The following is an 18,084-nucleotide window of genomic DNA, read 5'->3' on the forward strand; positions in this document are numbered from 1 at the left end:
CAAACTGAAATAGCATTCTGCCTCTCTGTCATCAAGAAGACAAAGCAGTGAGGGGTCTGAGCGGTCCTCCATAGACCCGTCTCCCTAACCAATAAATATAAACTGTATATATTATGTATGCTGCACTCAGCCAGGCATGGACAGTACCAGGGCAAGTTAGTTCTCAACAATATTCCCTTAATCGGTTCTTGTACATCACTGTGCTAGACACACGCACACACACTCGCACACCCACGAGAAGCATAACACACAAATGCACACAGGCCAGAGAACAAATTACAGTTGGGTTACAACAATGGGCCATCTTAACTCATGGAAAAGAAAGAAGAAAGCAAAAGAAAATGTGTATGGAAATACCCGTCATTGTCCTCGATCAGGAGGGAGAAGTGGCTTTCTGGTCAAAGCTCGCTGGAGCTGGCTGAGTAGCACTTGACATTTGGCCTGATTCAAACAGCCAATTCTACAGAAAGCTACTGAGCTGGAAAATCTCTCCCAGTCTCACAGATCCTGCCTACTCATCTAGCTCCCTCCCTCCCATTCAGTCTCCCACTGTATCTGTCTACCTTTCTTCTCTCTCTTGTTCCTATTCTCTCTATCTTGAGGGACAGGTGCCAGGACAAGGATTGGCGATTGCCCCCTTTGCCTGTTTTCCCTCTGGGAACAAAGAAAATAAAATGCACACGAAAGCTCCTACCCACGCTGTATTGAAACAGGACGGACAACTGCACGATCACAGAACAAGCACAAGAAAGGACGACAGCAAAGTAAAGCTATGGCTGGGACAGGGTGGGGAATGCTTGTAAATGCTTGAAGGACACTGTAAGCACACCGCTTGCCAGTCGCTTTACCTTGTCACTGGACACCACCTCTCAAAAATCGCCCTCCTTGGTGGGGGGAAGAATTATGACTTTGTGCCAATGAGCGAATACACTCACTTGCATAAATCATCCATCTTGTTTGGCGGTTAATTACTCTTGTTTACCCTCCGAGTAACCTCGGGATGGGGCGGCGCGATAGGAGGGAGCCTGGGAAGAGGAGATAGCACCAAATAGTAATCTGCTGACGCTGTTCATCAGTGTGCAATTTGCAGGAGTAAAAGCACATAGTGGGCTTGAACCTGGGTGTTAGTGAATTAGACAAGGTTGTCTGGGGTCTGAGGACGGCAGCTCCATCAACATCCTGGCCTGACCACCGCTGCTCACTAAGCTGTTCTGGGGTCAGCCGGTGAAGGAGCCACGCTGAGGCAGCCCAGCACAGGCCAATCAGAGAGCTCCTCAGGATGTACAGCAGGCTTTGATCGTTGCTTATTTCATTACTGGGAAAGCTACATAAATCCACAAAATGGAGAGGAAGAGGCACAGAGGGAATATTTGCATTTCTCCTCTCCTATCATCTCCCCTCAGTGCCCCCCTCCCCAACACCACTCCTTTCAATCCCTCTCCCATTTAGTGCAGAGTGACTTTAATCATCACTTTCGCCAAAACACATTAAGCTGGTGTGTCCGGAGCTGAAGAGGAAGGGGTGGGGGTGGGGGTCTGAAAAAACACACAGTGGCGCATTAGATTTGCAATAGTGATGCATCACTCTGGCATTACTTTGGAGATTAAAGAAGGGACGTTGCATTTCAATGGAGTGGTGCTGATGGTTGCCTGATGGATGACTGTCCTCCTATACTGAAACAAACAGGAAACACCACTGTCCACCAGGGAGAGAAGTCACGCTGACCCTGGAGTTCCTTTCCTTTCTATCCCTCCATCCCTTTACTTCTTGTTCCCTCTTCTTGTAAAAACCTCTGTTTTTCTTCATCCTTAAACCTCAAAGCCTCCCCTGCCTTTTAACCCCCAATCTAAGAGCACCTCTACACAGAAAGTTATTTATGCAGCTGTTTGATCATGTTCCCAAGTCAAAAACAGCACCTCCTTTGTAGGAGGAGATAATACTGTAAAGTGGATTGCATACATTAAACTTAAGCCAACACGCAACGTGACTTTGCCTGGTCTTTGTGTTACTGCATCTGTATGAAAGGATGGATGTAAAGTGCTTGAGAGCTTAGGACAGGCGGGACGAGACTGGGAGGAGAGCATAAAAACAACAGAACAGAAAAAAACTGAAGGGCATGAACAAGGGGATCTTTAGCAGTGGGCTCATTGGGAGCAGGTTCAATAAGGAGACGGAAGGCTTTATAAACCGGGGAGGAAAGGAAAGATGTGAGGGTGTAGGGAGTCCCCAGGAAACCAAATGACAATACATATTTTGTTCTACAGTCTCAGAGAAACAGAATCACAGTCAGTCAGTCCGAGGGTGCAGCCCACCAGCAGCCTGGCCCAGTGGGTGAGCTTTCTGGTTATGTGGTCTATCCAAACCCTTGGACCTGGGTTCACCCTGGCACCCAGCTCTGGTTGCTGTGTGCCGGTGGAGGGCAAGCAAATGCCCCTAAGCTCATGCCCATCCCCATGCCCACACCTTGGGACAGAGAGCCATCAAAGTTGAAGTCCATGCTCTCTGTTTCCATAAAGTCATTGAGCAGGATGGAGTCTACATCACAGTCCAGGTTATTAGGTATGTTCTCCATCTCCAAGTTGGGAGCCATTCTACTATGGGAGTTGTGCTGTTGCCCCTGGTAACCAGCGTTTCCTGGCTGGTGGTTGTTGTGGTAGTAGCCGTGCCAGGAGTTGGTCATACCCTGATGGTGAGCTCCTGGGTAAGGCTGGTGACGGGGGTGAGGCGCAGATGCCAGGCGACAGGGGTCTTGGGGAACGTCCATGACCCCTGCAGGGTTGGGCGGCAGGGATGGCGATGTTGGGAGGTGGGGGCGGGGGCCATAGTGATTAGAGGTTTTGAGGCTGTAGGGCTGCAGTATGTCAGTGCTAACCCGTGGGGAGAGGGCCTGTGGATGGGGCCCACTGTGTATAGGGTTATGGGGGTTGTGGCTGTGCATGTGACTCTGGCTGGAGCGAGGATTGTGATCATGGCTGGGGTTTACTTTGTTACTGTGACCGTGCTCATGACTCGGACCATAGTCATGGGCAGGGTGGGGTTTGTGGCTGTGGCTGTAGTCGAGGCTGGCTTGGTGTTTGTGACCCTGATTGTGGTTCTGGTGGTGGGTTGTGTTCTGGTCATGGACTGAGCCATGGCCATTGTGTAGACTGGGATTGTGAGTGTGCTCTTGGCTGTGATTGTGGCTATGATTGTGGCTGCGATTCTGATTGTGGTTGTGCTGGCTGTGAACACCATTGGTTCCCTGTGTTATTAGTGTGTGTGTTTCCCGGCCCTGGCCCAGCACTGTGTCTTTGTTGCAGTACGAAGGACCTCCAGTAAGCAGACTCTGTAGGGCGTTGTTCTCTGAGTAACCCCTCATTGGGCGCTGGAAGCTGACTGGCTTGTTCTCCTGGATAGTCTCCATGGGAGTGTGGTGCCGGAGCATGCCCATGGAAGGCTGTCCATACATGGGCCCGCAATAGGAGCCCTCCGCCTTGGGCCCAGGCACATAGGGATAACCGTTGCATTTGATTTGCGGTGGCTGGGGGTAGCCACTCTCATCTAGACTGATAGCCCCAGTCAGATCAGTCAGCTGGGGCAGTTCCACAGTGGGGCAATGGCCCCCAGTGCCCAGGGCTGGGGAACGGGTGCTGGTGGGGCTGGGGTACAGTCGAGGGGAGGCTGAACAGGACAGTCCGCCCTCCTCTGGTTCATCAGCCTCTGCCTCAGCCAGGATCGGGGACAGGCAGCCGCTGAGCGTGGAGGCAGAGGAGGAGGTGCGGGAATGGAGATCCGTCCAGGTGTCATACTCCTCACCGCCCATGCCCACACCTCCTTTGCCTGCTGGACTGCCATGCTCTGGGGAGCCTTGCAATGCAGGTCCAGCCCCCTGACCTTGTCCCCGTCCAAGGCCTATAGCCCCTGCTCTCTTCCGGCTGATGCGACCCTTGGTCTTAAGGTAGCGAGTGCCGTTGTCTATAGAGGCTGCGCGTCGTCTGGGTCCCTTTCCCATCTTCCCACCTTCCGGGTTCAGCATCCACCAGGAACTCTTCCCCGTCCCTTCATTTTGCACCCGTATGAAGCGACTGTGCAGGGACAGATTGTGTCGGATTGAGTTCTGGAACAAGAGAGAAAATTAGGAAAGAGATGGTGGGAGAGAGGGAGAAAGAGACAGAAGAGGGAGAGAGAAGAAAAGAGAGAAACATTAACACTCATGGGAACATTTAGGGTTAAATAATCATTTCTTGAGTACACAAAGTCATTTCAAATTATGGCCAAACTATCAAGGCTGCACAGCAAGTGAGAAAAAAGATGGATAAAGAAAGAGAGGGAGATGGAGGGGAGAGCAAAGAGGACAGGGAGAGTGAAGGACCAATCGATACCTCCCCTGACCAACCTCTCCTCTCCACACGCGCTCACTGAGTCATAATATGGACATTGGTGCAGCCTCCACATCAAACTATCACCAAGGTTACAGAAATGAATCACGCGAGGCAACCCAATCACAGACAGCCTGTATCGATTGCAGGGCCTCCAAATATGAGAGCCTGAGATCCAGCCAGACACAGGGAGGGAGGAAAGGAGGGAGGAGAAAGGAGGGAGGAGGAAGGAGGGGGGGGGGGGTCGTGATTTGGCAGGAGAAGATCTGGAAGTGCACCAGAATGAAAAAAGAAACACTCATACACTGGCCTGGAATAAGACAGAGGGAAAGCAAACAGGGGGAAGGAGGAGGGAAGGGACATGCTCATTTAACCTCTTTTAAAATCATGGCACAATTAACATAACCGTAGGCAACGATGGCGGATATCGTTAGGATGAAGTCTTCCTGCGAGTAGCTTTGAAAGGGGACAGATGTGGCAGTTGTGGGCAAGTGTGGAGTGTGTGTGTGGGTGGGGGGGATAAGCCTCTCCAGACCCCTGTTTAAGTGTCTGAGTGACGGCTGTATAGTTAATCCAAGGCTCTGCAGTAGCATTTGAAGCTAGTGCCAACCTGGAATGAGTTGATGAGATCTAAGCCTGCCTAAAGGAGAGCTTAGCAGGGATACACATCATCTCAGCTGGCCAAGTTAGTTTAAGTACAGCATGTTCATCCAAATCTTTTCTGTTTGTGTCATTATTCACACTCTCTCCAGCTTTCCTCCTTTTGCTTTTTCGCCTTCTCTTTCTTTCCCTCTCTTTTGAGTTTTTTTTTTTTTGTTCTTTTGGGTGAAACAAACCCCCCCCAACCCCCAACTTCTACACCACGCGCACAATCACTCACTTTTCTTTTTCCTCTCTTGAGATATCTATCTATTTCTGCCTTGTTTATTACCTACACATAGCTCACAATCTCTGTCTCCTGATATCTCGAGCCATTCTCTATCTTCATTCACTCCCCGCCTCCTGTCCAATTTTCCTGCTCTCAGCCCCATTCATCTCCCTCTCTGAGTCCCAGCGTCTCTTGATCACGGCATTGCTCATTCTCTCCCTTTCTCCACATCCATCCTCTCATCAACTTACACAACTTCCATCCTCCCCCTTCTTTCATTCATTCATTCATTCATTCACACTGAAAGGCGAGCAAATATCAGAAAAAAAAACAGCAGGAGATGCAAATCTGCGTTCAACGGGGGGCCAGCTTACATTTCACCCCTCAGCGCAATCCATACAGTCAGCATATGCCCCCCTCCCTGCTCTTACTCTGGCAGCATACGGAGCTGCACGGCTGCAAACTGGACAGCCAGCTGAAAGAGGTGACGGTTCTTTGTTGCTGAAGCTTAATATGAAAAGCACAGCATCCAGAGCAGCAGGTAATAGGTTTCTGGCAAAATGTTTACAGGGGAAATTCAGCTTTAAGTGGGTTTCAGATCAGTCTTGTATCTTACTACTATTCTCATTCATGTAGAAAAGCCCCCCCCCCTCCATACACACTCATCCCCTCAGCATGACTCCTAACAGGTAATTTCATCCCATCCTCCATTCAAATCACGCTGCTTTGGCTAGACTCTCTTCACAGACGTGGAAATTGGATAGGAGAGATGGGGGTTTTTTTCTGCTGTTCAGAGGGGTCCTCTCCAAAAAACCAGGTCGGCAAAAATTGCACATGCTCAACGTTTGGCGACAAAATAGACCGACTTCACTTCTCAGCTGCTGCACACTACGGAGCACAGACTTAATCAAAGCCAAATTGAACGATGACGCTGTGTGAAAGAGGCCGCCAGTGGAGGCGACCTGCATCAGGTGATCTGAGAGCGGCACCCTGACAGGTTCCTCCTCAACATGACGGCTCTGGCTGGGCGTAGCCATGGCAACAGAGTAAACCAAAAGAGGGAGAAATGAAGAGAGTGGAGGTGATGGTGGGGAGGAGCTGGGGGTGGGTTGGTGGTGGGGCGGGGGGAGTTGATGCTGTTTGATGCTGCAGGCAACTCCAAACAGCCTTTTATCTGAGTCTGTCAGATTCCTGCTTCCAATCCACCAGGGAGGCTCAATCACCAGTAGTCCCAATGCCTCACTACCTGTACCAAGCTGTGATTAGCAGTCGTGTGCTTGTGTGTGTGTGTCTTTGTGTGTGTGCGTGTGTGTGTGTGAGGAGAAAGAGAGCTTCTGTACAACTACCAGAGCAACAATTATAGCACTGCTGTTCCTTCACCTGCTGATACATTGTACTGTACTATAATGTGGCAGCTCTCTGCATTGTCTTCCCTATATAATAAGATTAAACTGATTTTCTTTAAAGGATGAAATTGACATTTTTGCACTAAAACTGCCAATGGTGAAAATCTGGCGCTGATACTCACCACCTAATGTTACAATTTTTATTACAAATACAGAAATCTGATTAAGGAAAAATAAAGTTCTTTGCCATGACCCAATTTGTAGCCAAAACTCATAAATCTCCCCCTTTCTTCTTAATTTATTTATGTCATCATGGGTATTATTCATGTTTTTTATGTCTCCATAGGTAATATCAAACGGTCCACTCTGTTGACACTGTGAACTCACCAAAAACAAGTTCCATACAACTTTTTGTTTTAATGGCAACATCCGCCGTTTCAGGAAATGCCCCAAAACGACATGTCTTCCAGTGACCACGAGCAGCACTGGGAACTATGGTGGTGGTTAGATGGGTCAACGAATTGTTGGACACCAAAGACGACTATTTCTTCCCACTTTCTGTAAACCAGGACCACAATTGCTCCCTAACCTTAACCAGTTACTTATTGTTTTGACCTTGACAACAAACCTTCCAAAATCTTAGCAAGGCAGTAATTTTAACTCTCACCACAATCTTTCCCTTACCTCTTAGCTATGTAGTTTTTGTGCCTAAACCTGACCAAACCTTAACCATATCAATGCCAGATCGGAACATGGTTTTATTTTTGCAACATTGATTTGCAGCAGTTTTGAAAGGCACTGACAAATGATTTTGCCCTTTCAGTAGAACTGTAAGAACAGACTTTACTGGCAAAAAAAGAGTCTGTGGCAACTGTGGCTACAGCTGAAGAAACAATTAGCCACAGCATCAGCTGGTAAAGACATAATAAAAGTGAAGGGACAGATGCGGTGTTTAACCAAAACACAGTCAATCAAAACTTGTGTGTTACAGGTCCCAGCCTGAAAAACAGCCAATGAGTTATTGGCCAGACCAAATAAATAAAATGTAACTGGTCAAATAAACGCATACAAGGATGCTGTTATCCTCCATAGCGTTTCATTATAAACAACATTATAATACCATCCACAGCGCTTTACGGCCAAGTGCAACAAGAAAGCAAAAAAAGAAAAATCAGGTAACCTCATAAATCAATGTGATTCTGTTGCAGGATTGGACAATCGCAAGCAATGGGAGGGAAGAGAGTCTCCAGGTTATTAAAGCAATCAAAGGCCATGTAGCAGTAGATATCACTGATTAGCACGCTGTCAGCCACAGAGGAGAAGCTGATCAGCGAAATCCTCCAGCCTAGTCTTTGGCTGGAATGAAACCTGCAGCCGCTCAGCCCTCCATGGCACACAGCTGCCCATCCCTGCTTCAGCGTATATATTAACTTGTCAGAAAGATGGATTCTGAAGTGGAGAAGCCTGCTCCCTCTGCTCGCAGCCTTTGCCTTTCTGCTAATGCAGGAGGAGATGGACTGCTGCAGAGAAAGCGGTGACTGAATCAAGCCTCACATCCACCCTGTGAAACCCACTGCACTGTATCCAGCTCCACTACTGTATATTATACATAAATACTGACTGAGTTTGATCTTGACACACTGCTGTTTTTACTGAGTCAGGGGATAGCCAGTCCAGTGGTTGGCTAATGGCCCATGGACACACAGATCTGTTGACACACCAAATTCTTCCACTTTTACCTTTTTCAAAATGCCAGGCAACAATTTATGCATGGAAGATTTTAAATGCCTAAATGTCAACAAATCAAACACAGGAATAAAATGAAATACACTTTTTACTGTGGAAAAAGTGTATTTCATGCCACGCTAAAATTAAATCATACAGAAAATAGCGTGAATGAGATGTTGTCCAGCCGAGGGCAGCAAAAACCTGGCAAAACTAAATACAAAGCAAAGTTATTGAGCATGAGAGCTGTTCCTTATTTTAAAGGGAAGGCCCATCATCGATGCCAAAAAAAAGTCACCCAGGAACACGAGGGAAGAGAGGACCCAAATGCAAAAACCCCAGGAACAGGTGATGAGTAAACTAAAAGTCTTTTAATTAAACTCAAAATCAGTGGAAGAGTCCTGGGCCAGAGAACAAAACTCCCATGAGGGGGGAAAACACAATGTATATGTACAGGAACAAACACAGGGAACCACCACAGGTAGAAACAGACTCAGGTCAGGACACAGATGAACTGACCAGTACACAGGGAAACAACAAGACTTATATACACAAGGCAATGGGCAACAGGTGACACCAATTAGGGCGGGGCAGACAATCACAAAAGGAGGGAAACCAAACAAAGACAGGAAGTAGAACAAGACACTAGGGGCAAGACTTCACAATAAAACACGAACCACTAACAGAACTAAATCATACGTTTTGGAGGTTTTATACTTCTAAAAGTTTCCAAGAGCCTTGAAAAGTGAATTTTATTTCTGTGACAACATTACAGTATAAAGTCTATGGGCCAAGAGGGAACATGCGTGTGGGGCCAGTGGGGGAGACATTAAAGTGCACATGCAGTGGGCTGCACAACGTGGAGGCAAACCTGGAAGGCAGAAAACTTTTTTGCACTTCAGCCCTGAAGGCTTGAATGTGAGACTCCAGGGTGGTGTTCATATGGTCACAGCAGCAGCCTCAGAGCCAACCCTGTCCCAGCCACAGGCTCAGCAGAGGACAAGAAGGACTGCTCCAGCTTTCACAGTGGACTCTCTACAGTACACACCCTTTATCAGTACAAACTGTTATAGTGTGATCTGATTCCTGCTTTGAAACATGCCTGAAAAGTTTATATGGACATTTTGAGCCTTGTTTTTCTTGTCAAAAACTGGTCACTATGCTCATGTTTATATGGAATAAGATTCTTTTAAAAAGAATGGTCAAAACTGAAGCAGCAGATCGAAGCCAAGATGTCCTGACCTTTAGACTGTAGAAGGACTACATTTCCAAAAAAAAAAAATATATATATACATTTCTTATAATGCAGCTGAAAGGCATCTTTTATCAGATCCTGATGACATCATGAGGGTTATTTTTCCAGAGTCTGGAAAGCTCCTTTTAGAGCCAAATAAAACAGCATACAACTGTTTTCAGTTTACAGTTTGCAGGCTAAGCTGTACTCCCTGTGATGGGCAACTGAAACGCCATGTCTAAAAGTGGTGAAGTGTCCCTTTAACATTCTCCTCTTGACATCCCATCCTGAACATACAGGATCATCCATACAGCCATCTAATTCGAGCTAATACAGCAGACCTTCAATAAACACATCCTTGGTCTCAGATTGTTTTAAAACTGTCAGACTGAGAAACGATGATCTGATTCTACAGTATATTGCACTGAGTTGCTATTATTTTGTCCACCCCCTGTTCCTTACATTTTTATTGAGACCCTGTCTCCAAACAGCTTTTTAAATGCTCAGAATCTGTGCTCTCTTCAGCAGGATGCCGTGTGCCCACATCCTCCATTTCAGAATAGCAATAACAGAGCAATGGCTAATTTTCTTGATTATTATTATTTTCAACCCCCTTGTCCCTTTTTTATTCTGGGTTAGCTAGCTAACGCTAATTACATCTATTGCAAATTATCCAGTTTGTGTTGCATAGCAACAAGAATGATGTAACCCATTGCACCCTTTTCCCTCTTGCTGTCTCTCTGTTAGTAGCAATTCTCTCAACAGAGCTTTGTGTCTGAGCAGAGAATAGCCTCCATATTAATTCTCCAGAACGACTAATATCAAAATGTATCTGTATCGGTACCTCGTCATACCATGGAGGAAAAAACACTTCCCATCCATTTGACACCTCTTTGTAGACTGTTAAAGATGTGGAATTCAAGTCATATCTGCTGTTTTCCAGACTTTCCAGTCCAGGCAGTACTGTACACATACGCTGCACACGTAAACAAACGCCACCATACAGTATATATTTCACAACTTGACACACGCTCACCTCGATGTGCACGCGCACGCAGACTCACACACACATCCCCCCACCCACCCCAAACTGGCAATCATAGTTAATCCCTCTCCAGCCTGAGTAATCCCCGACAATCCAAGGCTAATCCTGGTAAATTCTGAGCACTCCTCAGCTGGGTTTCACCCTGAAACCACAGAGACAGGGTGGGGATTGGTCGGATCATGGCGACTGAGGGTGGGCGCAGTGTTGATAGACATAATTGGTCGGGCAGTTATTGGGAGCCAAGAAAAACAAGCACAGGTTTTCACGGGTCTTCAAAAATAAATCTGGATTGACCCCCGTCTACGTCACATTACAGCCTCGCTGTTGTCGCCGCTCCTGGTAGAAAACATGTTTTTCACCAGAGTCCTGTGTGTTTGCATGTCCACGCTAACACAAGGCTGAGAACCTGAGCTGGGACATAGATTAACCTTTTTTTTCTATGAAATACAAAGAAAAATAAATAGCTAAAATAAACAGGAAGGGATTCAGGATGTACAGTATGAGCCATTCCTCTCCTGTAAGGGGCTTCTGAGAAGTCATTAGCCTCTATTCAATCAGCTCTACCTACAGAAGCTCCTGGCTCAATTCTTCTTAGCGGCTATTGATCCTGATTCCAAAATGAAGCACTTAAGACGCCTTGATCAAGCTGCTTCTTAATCTAGCGTTAAGGAGATTGAGACCTTTTCACCTCGTGTCTCAGACTTATTACTTTGGCACAGGAGCACAGTGACAGTCAGAGCACACTTCACTATCACAGCCTCAGTTTGGGTTTTATAGTCTGTTTAAGCCCCTTTGGTGCAGAGCAGGCGGCAGGAACAATTTTACTCTCTGCCATTTTGAAAAAGCTGTCAATATACACAAAGCCAAGAGTGTTAATGAAGCAATATGTCACTGACAGGGGATAGATGGGGATGCTTTGTTAAAAACAGGGAGGCCTCTGGTGTTTGTACGCTCAACTGTGTGCCTGTTCGATGGAGTTTGCACATGGAAACTGCAGGATATATGTGTTTGAACTGTTGGTATACTCATGAGAGCGTGAAAGCAGAAGCAAAAAGGAAACTGATTTACCTTCTGCTGCAGCTCTGTCTGCAGCGAGACGGGAAACAGGTTGCAGAGGAGTTCTCCTCCTGGACATTTTTATAGGCTGCTTTTACCTCTCTATTCTCACAGGAGAGGAGTCTCTTGGAAGGGATTCTTTAGAGGATTCAGTAGAACATCATGTAGTGGATTTTATAGTGCTTTCTGCTTCACATTTTAAGGAGCCCACCTCTAATTTATGACGCATTCCACGGCACATTCAAGAGGAGGGTTGTGTTTTAAATTCCATGCAGCACTCCATTAGATGTGGTCCAGCACAATCCCGCCGAGTGTTGTGGGGATTGTTCTACGCCGCCTTGTTGAGAAGTAGTGGGACTAGGCAAAGCTGTTTTCTCCCCTTGCTCAACCATTATTTATTAATCCATTTCACACAGCCAGGAGTCATTATGCACGGTCCTGTCAATGGGTATCTCTCTATGCCGCACATTTATTTGATAATAAGCAGGAGTGGGGGAGAAGATAAAAGCGCTGACTGCGTTCATTGTGGAGCGTTTTCTGCAGGCGGGGAGACTTAAATGAGAGCAGCCAGGCTCTGTGTGGGAATGGGTCTCGTCTGCTAAGCCTGTCTGGAGGCAATCGATGGAAATTAGTCAACGCTAAAGATTCACTTCCTGTGACTGATGTCACGGGCAGCGCTTGTCTCTTTGAAGGGAAATAAAGAAGTGGGAGGCTGAGGGATTAATGGGGTTGGAGAAGGTGTGAGCATGCGGAGTTTGGGTGGGAGCTAAGCTGGGAAAAAAAGGCTTCTCTTTTGGTTGGACTGCAGGACAATAATAGATCAGAGCATCAGGAGGAATACAGTGTTGCTAGGAACATTTAAGGGACACAATAACCTAGTTGTATATGAGGCCAGCAACAGAGTAGACCAATAAGTTACAATAAATATGGCGCAGTCACATTTTCATAACAATAGTTGTGCAGCTACCTTAAAAATTTAATAATTGTAAAAGTAACTGAAATACTTTCTTTTAAACATGTTTTATTTTCTGTATTAACTGGATCAGAAAATGGCTCTTGAGCCATGTACCACATGGTAGATGATTTAACAGCAGTGTAAGGAAGACTGAATGCTATAATTCAACAACTTAAAAAACAGAACTCTTTGAGGGAAAAGAGAGGAACTTCATTTGTAAAGCATTTTTAAATTGGTCGGTTCTTTGAGTCGTGGTGGTGTTAGAGAACTAGTAACCTCATCAAAGAATCTTTGAAGGATCCTCCATTTTCTGTGTGAAGAATGAATGATAGTGTTTTCAGTACTATCAGCAGTTTCACTTGTACAGTGGCAGTAGCTGTGACAATATGATCAGAGTTAGTGTCTCCAGCAGTTGTACTGAGGCCGCCTCCTGAAAGGTGCACCAGTTAGCTTATCCTCAAAGTACAGTCGAGGGACTGGAGCCAGCCCTCAGGCGACAGAAGGCCTTTCACTCCCCCTTACTCCCTGTGGAGCTCCTGAAGCTCGCGGGGGAAGACAGAGAAACAAGGCAGACAGGGAGGGAAAAGACGGGTGGAGAGAGGCAGGGAGCGAGGCATCGTCTGGGGCTAACCTGAGAAAGGTAGACGAGAAGAGAGCCCGAGGGGCCAGGGGCGGACAGCAAGCCCAATCCCCAACAGAGAGGCCTCTAATTGGAGCTGCCGGCCTGCCGAGGCAGCCTTTCCCTCTGCGGATGGACATAAGGAGTGAGTGAAGGCGGAGAGCCCGGGGGTGGGAGGAGAGGGTAGATAAAAATAGAGCCGGCAGATTAACGAGCATCTGAAAGCAGGGCAGGGGATCGGAAAATCCTCCCTGCGTGCCAGAGATGCCCGGTCCTCAGGCTACAGTCAGCTCTGTAAAGACTGATGGACCCAGAGTGGACATGAGTGGTGCTTCCTTCCTGTTGGCTTTCCTTACATCACGATCACCGGGGGGGAAGGAACACCGCTATGTCCTGCTCGAGGACTGTTTAAATTTTAATGACGTACTATAGTAGTCAATTTGCAGGGTAAAAACACAGTAAAAATGCTTGTTTGTTTTATTGACTCAATAAAAATTATCCTTGTCTTTATCTTAAAAAAAAAAAACAACCTCATTTATGTATGCTCAGATATCACAGGCGTACAGTGAGCTAGTCACTGTTTATTCGTTTTTAGGAAAGGTGTTATGAAAAAAACAACAATAAAATGGATGTTTTCCTTTACTCCTTTGACTTTTATTAGTGCGAAGCTTCTCTGCTTTATATTATCAGCTCTTCTTTGGTAAAACCTAGAAGCTAGCTACCCAATGAACCAGAGAATTAAACAATGAACCAAAAGTTTTACTCTATTGCCTCAGTGCAGTGTTAAAAAACAAAAAAAAAGTTATATTACCTCTTGTTATTGACTGTGTCGACAGTTCAAAGAATATTCCAGAGATTATAAACTAAAAATGCTTATTCCCATTGTTCACTTGAGTTCTTGCAGCTAACAAACTACTACACAAGGCAAAAAGCTACCAAACAAGCCAGACAGCAAACCAGTCTTGTTCCAGTTTCTAGCCTTGTGAATAAAGAACCTAATTCTATTGAGTAATTTAACCTAAGCTGGGACTGCTCAATATAATAAGTAACCATATAAATTATTATGCATATTTGATGCAGTTTCTGATGAAATGCTTCCAAAAACTTTAACAACAAAGCAAACGCAGAAAAAAATCCCCTCAGTTACAGTAACAAGAGTAAATGCAGTTTGTCACCTCCACCTTTGACTCACACTCAGAAGAAGTCACCTCCGTGGCTCCCTCCCCTGGGAGCTTTCACACGCCAGGTGGAGCATTGTGACACCTATGGGAGCCAAAGGAGAAGCTGAGAAACAGGCCTGATCACACCTGCCATTGGGTCTCAGGGGAGCACCACCCACCTCAACACTCAGCTGTCACATCCATCCACACGCTATACGCTGTACGACACCTCCAACAAATGCACTGATCCACATTCAAAAGCCGATACACTGGCAGAAAACGCAGGATGAGACATTCTGAATGGAACATTAACGAAAAGCAAGAAAGGCTAGATTGACTTGAGGAGCTGGAGGGATGGGAACACACTCACAAACACCAGGCGCTGCCACACAGCTTGTTATACGAATAACAACCATTTCTTATGTTCAGATAATTCAAATAAGTTCAGCCTTTGGCCTTTCATCCATAACTTAAGAGAGTTTCCAAACAGAAAGCTGTATCCTTGAATGAATAATAGACTCCTGACGAAGAGGTGATAAACTTTTCTTTAAGTGTCTGTACCTCAGTTATAGGTTAGTGTGATTTAATCAAAAGTAGCACTGAAAAACCACTTAATCATGACCATGAGTATTCAACACTCCGTACTGAATATTCAATATAATTTGAAAAAAGGGAGGTATTGTTGAATATGCAGAGCTCGAGTACCTTTGCTCCCAAACTGCTACTTGATTAAAGTATCGAACGACCAACTTGAATTTACAACCTTAACAATGAATATCGCCTGTTAGTCAGACTGAATTGCCATTTTGTTTCACTTTATTCATTCAGTGTGACACTGTATTCATGTCGGTTGGATTCAATCTGGGAGAACTGGATGTTTTACTTTTTTTTCCTCTAACCAATAGTGACACATCCGTCCCACTAATGCCATTTTTAGCACACACGGAAACTAAGATAGTGTAGCTGGGAGCAGAAGAAATACGTTGATTTAAAAGATCCTGCACATGCCATTGAAAGACTTTTGGGTCTTTGTAGTCACTTCCTCTGTCCCTAGTAGTTGACCACCACATGAGTGACCACTCCAACACCTCTTGTTCAGTCCAAAAAATGAGTGTTTTTATGTGGCAAAGTTTCTATCGCTGTTCATGTTTCCATACTTATTTTTCTGGCTCTGCAATAGGAAGATGATTTTTAATCCTTGGTAAGAAACAGCTGCCAATCTCTAAAATAATTAAAGTTGTGGGCAGCAATTCAGAGATCTGGAACCAGGTTAGTACATAATGTCACTGCGCTGCAAACCTTAACAGGTGACTCATTTCATAAACAGTTACACTTCAGTAAATCGCAGGAATCCTCACAGTGACCTCCTGTAGCGACATTTATCAAAACAAAATGCATACACAGATCTGTTTCTATCATATTTCACTGCAACTTGGGTGGTGTCTCTTCATAATGGATCATCACAAGTTTCATCTTTAATTGCTTTTCAGTAACCTGATACCTGCTTTGGGGCCCACACTCAAATACCAAAGAAAGACAGGAATAGTAATTATAGCTAATTTATGGGAATCATACACGCTCATTGCCTACAATAAATACTTCAAAGTATTGTTTGATTCAATCAGTCCTTTTTTTATTTTGCTAGCTTTGGAGACTAGCTTTGGGAATGTGACTTGAGGTTGATTAATTTTTTTCCCAGAAAATAATTTTGCCAAATCACAGTCACACTTTTTGAGAACTCAAATTTCTTTTCATCTCTCATCAGATGTTCTGTTTTCAAGTATGCCAATTTTAAAAGAGTTTTAAAAATCAGACTCTCTTCTGTGTGTGCTGTGTGTTGACTGCCATTATTTCAAAATGAGGCTATACATTTCCATTCAGCAGATGCAATCTGGGAAACTGATGAGAGAAGACATGGGGGGGAAAGGATTTTTATATTCATTTTCATATCAAGTTGTACATTTAACAGAACTTCTAATCCAGTTCTATTAATTACCATCAGAACAGAAGTCAAACCCCTCTCACAGTGTACATATCACCCTTGAAAAGACAAAGCCACGCAAGCACACATACCAAGACACGCACGCACACGCACACACACACATCTCGTGCTTTGCTAGCATGGCATGCTGGGCCGGCTCATTACTACAAAGCCAAGCTACTAGTTGCTAAGGAGACCTGAGGGAGAGGGAGGGTTCCTGTTGCCATGGCAGCAAGCCTGCATCCTGCCAACTGTCTTCCCCCATGAGACCTGACCATCGTAGACGGAGAGAGAAAAAGAGATGGGGAGGAAAAGTGAGGGCAGAATGGAGTGAGGAGAGAAAGGCTAGAGGGGGTTATGGTTAAGATGTTGAAAGAGAAGGACTTGCCTGCGAGGCATCAGGCTTGCTGGAGACCCACAGAGACTGCTAAAATAATGCATGGGGAAAATTGATGGGGTGAGTGCAGGAAAACAGGGAGAGCTTAAAATTTTTCTTTTTATTTTTTAAAAAGCACCAGTGTAGCTTTCCCATGGCTAATATGGTCGCTGCTTGGCCGACCACAACTAGATCCAGGCACTGACAAAATGACGCTAAGTACCCACAACCCAAACCCCTTCTTGACTCCCACAATCCCCACCCCATAATGCCACGCATGTCCCCAAGTGAACCGCCCGCCTCTCAGCTTTTACTACGTGAGCAGAAGATCTGACAGAGCTTTTGGACGAGCATTCACAGAGCCCATCCGTCATGGAAAGAAATCTGCTTTGGTGAGAGTGAGCGGTAATGAACGACGGATGGGAGGGAGAGAGAAAAGAGAGAGGGGGAGAGCATCTGGGAGGGATGAGCAGAGAGAGATTAAACTGATTGGGGAGCGCAGAAGAAGGGCGAGGAGGAGGTCATACGAGGCAAAAGAAAAGAGAAGTAGTCCTCAGTCTCAAATTCAAATTAGCCTTATTGGTTCCCAAGGACACTGAATTGTTTCCATCCTCCATTTCTCTCTTTGTGTCACTGTCTCATCCCACCTCCCTCCTCCCAGTGTCTCTTGTTTTTTTGTTTTTTTTCTCCCTTGGACTTCACTGGCTCTTATTAAATCATTCTTTTCATTGCCTGGGACTGGTTTGTCACATTGAGGTGCCCATGTGTGTTAGGGGAGCTATAATTGCAAAGCTACAATATATTAACACCTAACGCTCTTACCTGTCACCACCTTCTGCACACACTGGAGCTCTGCTACCCGATCTGAACCCAACAGGCCGAGACAAAGTCTGGAGTCTCAGGTCGAGTGTAGCAGAATTCCCATTGTACTGCATGAAGCTTCAGGGTGGACAGGTAATGTAATTTAATAATGAATTTTTCTCTTCAGTCATCTGCGCCCAACCTGACTGTCCAACAAAACATTCACGTTGGATGGCTCTGCACAGGCCTATTCTGCTGAATGTTATTTGTAGTGTTTTATATCAGTGTTTTTAGAATAATGTCTTTCTACAATATCTGTGATTAAGGTTGTGGTTAATGGCAAAAAATAAAATAAAACTAAATAACATAAATCACTTAAAGTGGATAGCAATGTGCAGCGTGGAAAGGGAGTTCTTTACCAGATAAGAATTTGACAAGTTCCAACAAAGTATTGGGTTTTGGGTTGGGTTCATACTGCGTAAAGCTTTGGGATTCTATTGGATGTGGTTATATTTGAATGTTCTTCATCAAGAAATATGTCTCTTTCTCTCTCTGACTGT

General features: G+C 45.4%; 1 protein-coding gene across 2 annotated transcripts in view; it reads right to left on the reverse strand.

Moving 5' to 3' along the window:
- Nucleotides 1–549: 549 nt before the first annotated feature.
- foxo6b (forkhead box O6 b) overlaps nucleotides 550–18,084 on the reverse strand; it is a 40,139-nt gene continuing 22,604 nt past the window's right edge. The window contains exons 2-3 of one of the 2 annotated variants that reach the window (XM_041053367.1): nucleotides 3,016–4,096; nucleotides 550–2,982 (exon numbers count right to left, since the gene is read on the reverse strand). In XM_041053367.1, coding sequence (XP_040909301.1) covers nucleotides 2,378–2,982; nucleotides 3,016–4,096 — 1,686 coding nt within the window. In that variant the 3' untranslated portion in view covers nucleotides 550–2,377. Of the gene's footprint in view, nucleotides 4,097–18,084 lie in introns of both variants that reach the window. The other variant, XM_041053366.1, reaches the window with a different exon arrangement.

Source organism: Toxotes jaculatrix, chromosome 13 (assembly GCF_017976425.1).
Source record: "Toxotes jaculatrix isolate fToxJac2 chromosome 13, fToxJac2.pri, whole genome shotgun sequence".
Lineage (NCBI taxonomy): Eukaryota > Metazoa > Chordata > Actinopteri > Toxotidae > Toxotes > Toxotes jaculatrix.